General features: G+C 39.4%; 1 protein-coding gene across 4 annotated transcripts; it reads right to left on the bottom strand.

Annotated features, from left to right (window-relative positions):
- Positions 1–288: 288 nt before the first annotated feature.
- On the bottom strand, positions 289–9,950 carry LOC117213679. Of its 4 annotated transcripts, none has more exons than XM_033459224.1 (8): positions 6,097–6,617; positions 5,680–5,748; positions 4,854–5,594; positions 3,792–4,216; positions 1,621–3,356; positions 1,261–1,471; positions 1,122–1,176; positions 289–614 (listed from the first exon to the last, which is right to left on the bottom strand). In XM_033459224.1, exons 1-7 carry the CDS (start codon positions 6,615–6,617, stop codon positions 1,133–1,135), a joined length of 3,747 nt encoding a protein of 1,248 aa, XP_033315115.1. In that variant the 3' UTR covers positions 289–614; positions 1,122–1,132. The 4 variants fall into 4 exon arrangements, with proteins under 4 accessions (XP_033315115.1, XP_033315113.1, XP_033315114.1 ...); XM_033459222.1 differs by lacking the exon at positions 289–614 and adding an exon at positions 9,150–9,950 and having other exon boundaries at positions 1,133–1,176; positions 6,097–6,936; XM_033459223.1 differs by lacking the exon at positions 289–614 and adding an exon at positions 9,376–9,950 and having other exon boundaries at positions 1,133–1,176; positions 6,097–6,936.
- Positions 9,951–11,744: the final 1,794 nt, after the last annotated feature.

Raw genomic sequence — 11,744 nt, 5'->3', positions numbered from 1 at the left:
ATCGCACATTGGTCCCCGTAATACTCTGGTATGATCGTTCCAGGTTCTGGTTCTGTTTCTTCGTCGGCTTGTAACGAGGACGGCAGATTCGTCATGGAATATATTTCCGTGGTTATTTGTATATCATCGGTTTCGATGCGTAATTCAGTCGAAGCGTCTTTAGTTCCACTCTTCATCTCGTAATTCGATCCTTGACAGTATTCTATTTCTGACCTTAGCAAGGATGCGTTTCCATGTTCTTTTAATTTCTTTATCGAACTTTCTTCATTGTCAGTGGAACTGTGTTTGGACTTAAAAATGGTATTCGTAGGCATTATTATTGTATTTTATAGTAATTTTCTTTGCAAGAACCGTTTCTTTGTTATTCTTGTATCTTTGAAGGAGCGTTTAATAAGATAGATTATACCTGATATCTATCTTTCCTGTAATCTTTAAATGACATTTTTGTTCTGATACATGTTATTACGTTATTTGTAAGGGTATTTATTTAAATACATTTTTTAAAGTTTTGCTAAGTAACCACTTTTTGGGGTCAAGCATCGTTCAAAATGATAATTTGTACTGGTAGCTTCACAAAGATGTTCAGCGTATCTCTTGGCTATAAGCTTCGTTAACTGTAAACATGATGAATTACACTTACGATTTATCATGTGTGTCGTACGTTCCAAGTTTTAAGGTTATAAAAAATTATGTCATTTATCCATAAAGAACTTGAATATGTTTACAGTACTGTTCCATCTATGTAATGAATACAGGAATTAATTATAGCTCTTTATTGTTGCACTACTTCTGATACTTTTCTCATCCTATAGAGGTAGCTTAATATTATGCTTGAATTATTTCAAGGTTAACGATAGGATACAGATATAATAGTAAGTAATAGTAAGATATAATATTTCTAGAATTATAAATATAAATATAACAAAAAATAAAATTTGTATGTCATCAAGACATTTTACAATTAGATAAGGAATTATCGACTAAAATTTACAAGCTTCGACAAATTATTCAAACGGAATATCCAAAAACAATATCCAACCGATCCTTTCATAATCTTACTCTACACTTTCACAACACAATAACTACATATATATATATATATATATCAAAAGACTTCTTACCACTGATTGAATCATCGCCTCTTCTTTCCGCAAGGTCCGCACACATGATTCGTCCCTAAAAACCCGAAAACCTTTATTCGAATCAACCATACTCCGTATAAGATCTATATTTCAGTAGATAAATTTGTAGACATGGCACCGTTGGTCGTGTTGTTTTCATTCTCTGGCGAATAAGTTGTTTCGGTCCTCTCATAAGTCGCGTGGTTGACCGACGCGTACATCGATGAATCGTATGTATTCCTCGATGTCAACGTTCGACGGTACACGGATGGACTAACGGTAACTCGTCTTATTCGTCTCTGATGATCGTAGTTGTCATATCTCGGAGACTGTCCTTCAGTGGCCGCCACCTGTATAGAATATTCAATTTCATCGTTCCGTTTTGTCTGACCATTAATTTCCACCCCTGCCTCCGGTGTAACCACGTTCAATGAATATTCAGCGGAATTCATCCGTTGATTGGTTACGACGGAAGCAAGACGCAAGCTTGTACTCGTACTTCGCTACCGTTCGAATCTGACGATTGTTCTTCATCCTCGCCATTTCCATCCAGGTTCGAGTGCAATTTAATACTCATCAGTACCTGCCGCTTTTTGTTGCCTACTTGAAACTCGGACAAGATCTGCGTCAGAATCGTGTTCGACGTTTGCATCTGCACGCTCACGTACATTTTCTTCCCGTTAAAATCTCTCGAGAACTCGATCGGTGCTGCACGATTGTCGACATCGGTTACCTCGTCGACTATTGGCGCTACGATCAATTCTTCTTCAGGTTTCTTTGGCGTGTCCATGGCAGTTTCGTCTATCGTAGATTCATCTGGTATGGGAACTTCGGCTGTTTCAATGGGCGTTACATTAGAAGTTTCTAAAACTTCAGAGTTTCTCGCGGGTGCTTCTTCTATGGATGATTCTGCTGTGGTTGTTTCAATCGCAGGTGTGTCTGTATGTGTTGCTTCGCTGTCTGTAGGACCATCGGTTGGATCTACGGTCGTTTCATCCTCGTCTATAAGTGGCGTTTCTGCAGATGACTCAACCGAACGTACATTCTCCTCCACAGGTTCTTCAATATTTGGTTCTTCATTAGGTGCGTCCAGAATGACATCAGGTGCGTTCACAGTTGCATCAGATGTGTTCACAGTTGCATCAGGTACGTCCACAGTCGCATCAGGTACGTCCACACTTGCATCAGGTACGTCCACAGTTGCATCAGGCACGTCCACAGTTGCATCAGGTACGTCCACAGTTGCATCAGGTGCGTCCATAGTTACATCAGTTGCAGGAGGACTTTCTTCTCCGATTTGAGAAATTTTGGATGGTGGTTTATCTGGGCGTGCCATTCCTTTCTTCGGGATGCACGAACAAAGATCTGCTACCGGACCAGTCACCTCCGGCACAGTTGAACATATTATACGCACTTCCCTGATCAGCGTACATTGGACACCTTTTCCGATCACCGTGGATTTTGATCTCATTCTTTCTTGCTTTACTATGTCTCTTTGTACATCTTTTCTTGGAGTCGATACTCCTGTTCTAGCATTGACTTCCGGTCTCCCAGGCGTGAATGGTTGTCTTTGATTCAGAGACGTGGGTGCCTGTTTTGGCGTTATAGGGTTCGGCGATGGTTTCTTTTTTGACGAAGTAGCTGATTTTCTCGGTGTTTTCATGTTTTCTTTAGGAGAAGGGTGCAATGTGGATTCCATTTCTTGAATCCTAGGACACTCTTTTCTTTGAGGAGGCACCCTACTTTCATCTGCATACGGTTCTAATCGGTTCGCGGTTCTTATTCTCTTGTGATACTCTATACTTTCTGTGATGTAAGGAGCAGTCGTAGGATCGAGTACCGCGCGAATGGAATTCGCTTGAACGCTCACGTCTAGTTGTATGTTAGTTCTATCCGTTTGTTGGTCTTGAGGAGTAAATTGACTTGTCGCCTGATTTTGTTGCTTAGTTACTTGACTTCTCGTACTGTTATTTTCGCGATTGCACACGCCCGATGGTTCACCGCGCTTGTTCAGAGTCGGCTGTTTTTTCTGTTGATTGGAAGTATCGCCACCACCCTTTTTGCGAACGCTACCGTGTTTGGGATACGGTATTTCTTTAGGAGCTGCTTCGTTAGGAGAATATACGTTTCTGTGAACGTTTCTGCTAAGATCAAAATAGCACTCCCTCTCTGATTGAATCTGTTCTTGCGTGTCGCAGTTAGGTTTCCAATAATCATCTGAAGACAGGTGATAAACTTTAGAGGGAAATATAACTGGGATTAATTAGAGACTTTGTGTAAAAAATGATCGAATAAATGTAGAAATACGAAATATTCGGATTTATAAAAGGAACTATTTATTTCATGTAATAGTTACAAGATAGTTTGTCATATATTGTTAGTATTCCATCGCATTAGAAGTATTAGGAGAATTTAACCCTCACACTGCATCCCTGGGCGATACGCGTCCGTGTCATTTCTTCTTTTTCTTGGAACTGCAACGAGCGGTTACAGATTCCGTTTTACGTGTACCCTAAAAAAATTTGCCAGCTATGGAGACTGCGAGATGTCAAATTCATACATAAAATATGAAAAAATAATTGATCGTATAATTAACAGAAATCCGACACGAGACGTTCTAGTACATGCAGTGTGAGGGTAATGCAAAAGTATTTTAAGGGAGAGGCGTACTTTGACACATAGGTGTTTGACATTCAGGCAATCCAGCGAGGCCGTCGCAACAGACGTTTCCACAGCAATGCATATCGCAGTTGTTTGATTCCTGTCCTATTATTCCTTGCCAACACGTCCCTTCGTACATGCATTCGCTGTACATTTTCGATTGATTGCATTGGTTGGCACATGTATTTTCTTCGCAATTTTTCATGCATGTTCCACACGTGGAACGATCCTTCGTGCTCTTCTTCGAACGTTTCAATTTCGAAGATTGTTTCACAATCTGGCCAACACTCGTCGTCACCATTTTGACGAAACATTTATACGTCTCCTGTACCTGTTTTCGGATATCGCTCAATAAGGAACGTTCGTCTGTTTCGCATTGCTGACTACAACCAGTTGTCTTTCTCTTTATGTACATGTCACTTTCCGTTTGCGCTCTAGAAAATGGTTAGAAAATCATTTAAATGCATTACACTATAAGTATTACAATGTAAGAACTATAAGTAATGATTGAATATATTCGAATATTTCTGCAGAACAAGTACTCTTCTATCGCGTTTCGATTTGTCTAAATTGGAATCACAGTCTATTTAATTTTGGTCAAAAATCGATAGAATCAAGAATTTTAAACTATCATAGTTCAAGTGTTTTGACCGTAAAAAATACTGAATTATAATATATCTCAACATTTCGATAATCAATTGATAAATTAATTTCCACGGAATCTAGTTATGATTAATAATTAGACGCGATTTACACTTAAAATCCTCGAATTATTACAAGCGAAAGGGTTGCTCCAAGAGGAAGATCGAACGTATAATATAAATTCATAATTAACTATTAATCGTAATAACAAGCTTTTACACTTTTCAATAGATAAATAAATAATAAATACAACGTAAATATCGAAATTGCTCCGTTATCGTTGTAAAGGCTTTAATTACAGTGAAAAATTATGTTTTCCTACGTTGTTGCAAACTGTTAGAATAATCCTACGTATCCTATATAATCCTAGTATAAATTCTACGGTAAGTTGCATCAATATTATACAATCTGAAACACGAACAAACTCACTTGCAATCACGTAGATCCTGAAAACTCACGTTTGACTGCACGATGCCTATCATCTCAGGGCTGAACGGTTCCTCGGGCATTTGTTCGATCGTGTAATCATCAAGATACATGCTCATGCTCGCGATTCTATCCGAACAGGTGCGTTCCACGGCACCTGGCCGACCTTTACAACTGGAGCTGCATTTCGGCTCGCTCTTCTTCGATTTACTACGACACCTCAACAAGTCAGACTTGTTCCTTTTTACGGCGCTGTATTCTTTCCTCGGAGCGTCGTCTTTCAATAATCCCATCGAATCGTCGCATTGAAACGCTTGGACGGAAGTCAGGTTGCTCACGTTTGCCACGCTTTCGCCAATTTCCACGAACAAACTCGCTTTGGACGGTGTGCACTTTCTCGAGCAGAACGAACACGAAGAATGATCAGTTCTCGCGCAATTTTCAGTTCCTGCGAAATGGACGCGCTGCAGACACTGTTTGCTGGACGTGTGACAATCGTCGGGAGGGAAATCGCATTTTGGCTCGTTCTCTTCGTGAACTACGCAAGGTTGTTGAGAATTCACATCGAGAGGGCAGTAACAATCGTCGAAGCACTCGTTTTTAGGAGAGAAATCCGTGTTCTGCCACTTTTTACACGAGCCACAGTCGTCGTCCTGTCTTTTCACAGCGTAGGGTTCGCAGTTCCCGCAACAGTTCTCAAAGGTGCAACGGTAGTTCTGACGGTTTCCAGCAATTTGTTTGCTCCTAGGTTTAATTGGAAGCGAACTTTTTCTATTGAGAATAAACTTTTTCTTGGTTTTAGGTTGTGAGATACCCGCTGTGTTCTTACTTTTTACCGGCTTTTGGTTTGCTCCTGGAAAAAAATCTTCTTCGTTTCTGATCAGATCTTTGATTGGTGCTGTAATACAGTGCATGTTTCTTCGTGTGAAGTATTTGAGTACAATCTTAGTATAGTATTATGAAGATTTTTTATGTCAAAAGAAGTGAAACGTGTAAAAAAGAGCTTTCCTGTTGTATCGTCAATTTCTGTCATTTTAGAAATGTTCGGATATATACAGAATTAAAAGCACAACTATGAAAATAATTTTAGCTACATTAACAATCATACGAACAATTTAAATAACATAGATAATTAACTAGAAAGAATAGGAAAGAAACTCGCTGCACCTTATGCCATATATCGCAGAAAAATATTACTCCACATTATCTCATTGTCATAATTACCACGCTAAAATAATGTACTCACTTGTTATAGCAGTGTTTAAAAGAAACGTTGTACACCGGTTTTTCCATTCCAACATTTTCACACGTTGGTTGTCGCGAGACAACGCTGATGTTTATTCCGCTTTTGCAGTTTCTGTACGCATCATTAGCTCTATTTGCATCGTATTCAATCACGCTGTTCCCATAATTATCATAAGACAGATTTGGATTTTCATGTTGGCAAATATTTTCACCCGTGAAATTGCTCGTGTTTCTATCGGGACAGCTTCCCTGGTAGCTCGAATCTTTTCTGTGTTCGTACATTTCCGCGTAATTTTCTCTCTGCTGGTTCCCCCTTCGATATTGCTGATTTCGGTGGAAATCCCGTTCGCCACCGTTTTTCACCGACTCGTTCGATCTTATCGGACCGGTTCCTTGCTTCCTTTTCTTCTCGTTTGTCAGCTGCTGAATTTTTTCGATGTCGTTGTCGTCGAATGTGCCCTGCCGCGATTCTTCCGATCGATTTCGTTGTTCGTCGGCGTAAACGTTCCCGTTGAAATCCATCAAGCGGCTGCCCCGCGCTGAAATCTACCGGCATGCAGCACGTTTATTTCGAGCGGGTGTGCGATTACCGAACGGCTGGACGATCATAGTGTATTACCGGTATTATTGACGTAGGCCAAAGGGCACGTACAAATGGCCGGTAATCTCTGAAATAAATTAATCACGGTCGATCGAGATCACAGACTGGAGAATGCTTGTGGTGGATAGGCTAAGGGTGGTTCGCTTTTTAGCGCATTATTATCAATCTGCGACGGTCACGCTGCTTTGCCACGTTCACTCTATGGGTTCATTGTGTCCGGTAAAATGCGTAATGCGCTCTCTGCAAACGTTTATGTGCGTTTAACGTCAGACATGATGAAATATACGTATAAGGTAGATTTCTGATTATTAAGCGAGTTGTTTGTCGCTGTCTACAGTACGAGTTATTTTTATACATAGCGAGCTGTAAACCATGACGGTGTTAGTCAAGATTTTGTGGATTTGTATTTAGTAGAGTTGAAAACATCGTATCTTTAATTTCATAATCGATTAGGCTATAACTTTATTCTTTGTTGACAGTACGTTTTCGTGACCTAAATAGAAAAATATGATCAACTGTTTACAATAATAAACGTAGGATATTATTTCATGAAGACTAGCAGTAGACAAGCAATACACCACTATGATTCTCAATCTACGATGGAATATTTTATTATATAGTTTGGTACTTGAATGTCTCACAACAGATGTCATATATTGTCTCATTTTTTAAACATATTTGCACTATCACATTCCTTAAAGCGTGTGCATTCATTTACTTGTATAACTATTTATTCCAAAATTATAACAATTAAAATATACCTATATATTTCAGTAATAATATATTTAAAAGGCAAGAAGATGGCACAGATATTTTAGATTGTATAGACTATTCAGACAAAAACTTAGAATTTTCTTTGGAACAACTTTGAACATACATTAATTATCAAAGAAATAATAACATGTTTCGCAATGTTTCGTCAAATAGTTTCTGACATAAACCCAATCCGAATGCTTTTTCAACCACGCATCTCTCACACTCCATTTAACTCGCTTAACTCATGCAAATAGTTCGTTCACCAGAAAAATACATTTCCAAATGCTGAGTATCAAACTATCCGTAGCTGTAATAAAATTTTACACGAATGTTCACAATCCTCTGTGTGTATGACGGCAATGTAGGAAACGAATGTCCACGTGGCCCAGTAATACCAAAAGTTCGCGACGATGCGATGGTCCAGTTAGTCACATTGTCGAAGCAGCGAAAGGTAACGTTTACTTTGGAACTTGTACAATTTGGAATTTTCCGGGGTTAGTTGTCATTGCCGAATCGAGGGAGGCCGAAGGTTTGGTTATGAGAGATCGGGAAACATTCGCGACTGTTATCGTGAGGCGCAGTTATCGCACGATGTATTTTTACGCTCGCGAGCGCTCGCGCGTGCGTGCGTTCCCGCGTCGCAGAATATTCAAAGGACACCGAAAACAAACGTGGCGCACGACCAAAAATATATTCCATATTTTTATAGCACGTTCAATAAATATTTTGAATGTCTATCCATCCGCAAGCTTAAAAGAAGAATTCTATGAATATTTGTCAAATATTGCGAACATCATGGCTGCGATATATGTATCGCGTGTTCACGATGAACGCGGCCGCGTGATATGAATACGTTATATTCGGTGCATCGAAAAACGCTCGGATTACCATGGAAATTACCGTCTGTACGAATGTAATTAATGCCTGTGCGTATTTTGCCACCGATATGTAATGATAAATATGGCGCGCATAACGCGACATTGCGCTTTCGCGAAACTGCGATTCTGTTTAGAAAACACGGTAGAAAATGAAGAATAGAGGTGGGAACGATACTTTTCAATGGTAAATATACGAAAGTTTTATGTAACAATATTTTTAACATTCGTTCGAATAAAACTGATGATAATTTTTTATAATTTCCATATCTTCAAACTGAGGAATTTCAATTCATAAAATTTGTTATTTGTTGTATTAAGAATTCGAATTGCAAAAAATTTGAACAACGTTACCAGATATTTGAATCCGTTTCCGATTATTTTTCGATATTTCTTATTTCAAGTATACTTTCTTTTAATAATCAGGGAGAGTGTGAGTGAAGCAATGAAATTTAAGTTAAATGCCCCTGATTTGAATTCCGGTCCTGATTAATTTCTAATTAAACTGTAGTTAAATGAGACAGATTTTGACAGATCGATGAAAAGCACGCGACGAATAATCTTCTGGGAAAAGATCATGGAAAATGCAACAGGCAAGAAACCGCTCGTGACTCCTGAAATGCAAGTTGGTTTCCTCGTGTACACCATTCTCGTACATTACGCGTTCTCGTATTTCCTTCAATAAACATAGCTACTACATGATAGAACGTACACCAATTGAACAATATATATCCTCAAAACTATAGATTTATCCAGTGAAAAATATAAGTATATCTACGCTTCTCTCCACGGTATTAATGCAAACATGTATTCATTACATACTTCATTTGACGTTTTACATCAGTGAAAAGGACAATGATTCGCCGACATAATTATTTCAGTAAGATTTAAACACATTAATACAAATACGTGTATAATACAATTAGCTCGATAAATTCCATTTTTAACAATATCAATAACGTCTATAAATTAAGACAAAAGCCACGTCTTAATTGTCAACTTACCCTTTATAGTTTTATACTTTTCACATTTTAATCAAAATATACACTTTCATTGTAAGTAAAGTATATATCTTGCACCAGCGCGGATACAATTCTAAAGAGACCATTGCCGTTTCTTTAATCGCGTAGAACGCGTGGTTTCTTTTTCTCCATTGTATCCGTGATTCTTTTCTCTTTAATCCTTGTGTTTTTTTTCCTTCTGTCTTTCTCCAACGATGAATTCGACGATGTTACCATGGCCACAATTTCTCGGCACACAAAAGCCTCGGGTACAGAAAACGCGCACACCGAATGAAACAGCGAAGCGAGTGGCACACCGGTACACGCATGGTCGCATTGTCGCGCAAATTGGAAAAGGAAATAAATCATTGAAGGGACTTAAACGTTCGCGGCTTGAACGTTTACTGTTGGCCTGCGTCGACGAGCGTGGAAATAATAGTGGCGTTCGCTTCTAATTAAACTGGCCGATGCACGGATGCACGCGAGCCGGCCGCTTAAAAAATTTACATCGACAACGAGGTCCCTGTTGTGCTCTCCTCCGCCTCTGTTTCGTTTTCTCGCGTGTATATGCGCGAGCGCGCGCGCGCTCTCACGCGACCTCGAACGAGCGCTGCGTCGCGAACAATACTGAATATTTCACTGTAACGAAGGGTCATGGTTCTCGCGTCTACGGGTCTCAACGTATCGACAAAGGTGAATTTTTGCGTTCATTATAATTTTGCATTGTTTACCGGCGGATAATTCCACTCCGACGAAGAACATGGTAGCTCACGGTTCGGGAGAACCAGCCGGATTGTAATTTACGGCTTTCAGGTTTAATTCGCCGCCGCTGCAGTCTTGCTCCAACAGCAGCTTGTTGGCGTTGTTGTTGTTGTTGTTATTCTTTCTCTACGCTTGAAAGTGAGTTCCTCTTTTTTAATAGAGAAATTGAAATAGCGGCTCCGCTGTGTGACTCACGAGAGCAACGAGCAAAACGAACACTGAGTTTAAATTAGCTGATTCTTTTTCGCAGATCGAACTGTGTATGAGTACTGTGCGTTTCTTTTTATAATTCTGTTACTCTGCGTTCTTGTATTTTGTTATGGCAATGATAGATACATATCGTGTTCCTGATTTGAAAACGAAACGAGACTCGAAATTTCTGGATCAAATTTATGAGGAAGAAAAATAATTGTTATAAAGTAGGATCGAATGTACGCATCGTAATAACTCAATGACCGCATTTGCAACAAGAGTACGTAATTAATAATTCAAATTGATGTTGTATTTAGTAATGTACGTTCTACGTGAAATTTAATTTAATATGCTACTTTTATTCGTGTATGGAGTAGTTCTTGGAACAGCAATTAAACGAACAGCTTATCAAGTTTCAGATGCAAAAAGATCGATCTTGAATATATCCACACCGCTTCCCTGTTCCATTCTATCTGTCTCTATTTTACATCAATCTTTTAGCAGCGTGTAACGGTCGTAAGTGCAAAATTTTTATAAAAGAGGTGTTTGGAGAAATTGTTCCATTGACAACACAAGATTTCCCTCCACGTAATTAGATCTTTGTACGTCTTCAAACAAATAGAGTTCTTCGTTACGATACCCGATAATTTTCTAACAAATAAGCCATAAACGTCGAATGCTCATCTAGTTTCTCACAAAATTTTCAAATATACGCAAAGCAAAAAATACATTACCCAATAAATAATACAAAAACAACGTTTCAAACAGCAATTATTTATCGCTCAACAATCCCTATTAAACGATGCACTTTCAAATTAAAAATCTTTCACATGTCCATTGTTCGGTAGACGATGACAATATCATTGGAGGTGTCGTTCCCTTCGAGACGAGTTCACATGACGGATCACACTTGACGAATCCGCCGACGAAACATAGCTTGGTAAGCCATGCAAAAAAGCGTGCAGTCTGGCAGATCTGTAGGGGTTGAGGTGGTTAGCTGTCGCGTATAGTGATGGATGTCTGGAGGTTAAAATTTTGTAGAATTTCTACCGCATCCTGCTTCGTCCTCCCTTCATCGCGAACACCCTTCCCTTCTGCTCTCTCGTATATTTGTGAATCTATCTCCTAGTACATTTACACCCTTCGAGGTGGCCTAACTCACGCGTGGGGTTGGTTAGGCTTCGAGGGAAAAGGGTCACGCATCGCAGAAAGGAGCAGACGTTCCGTCCCCGCTTTTCCTTCTCTCATCTTTATCCTTTACCCCCCCCCCTCTTTGCATCTCTGTTATTCTTTTTCCCTTTTTCAGGTACACTTTTTCTTTCCTTTTCATTCGCGTCGTTTCGTCTCTTCGTTCAACCAACGAGAGTCTACGAGCATCTTTCTTAAAAAAAAAGTAAGCCATAAAATTGTATTCCACGTTTTTCGCAAAAAGGGGAAGGATCAAGCAACCCCCGCGAAAACG

The sequence above is a fragment of the Bombus bifarius genome, unplaced genomic scaffold, assembly GCF_011952205.1.
Source record: "Bombus bifarius isolate JDL3187 unplaced genomic scaffold, Bbif_JDL3187 scf7180000009125, whole genome shotgun sequence".
NCBI lineage: Eukaryota > Metazoa > Arthropoda > Insecta > Hymenoptera > Apidae > Bombus > Bombus bifarius.
This window is presented reverse-complemented; position numbering and strand designations above follow the sequence as displayed.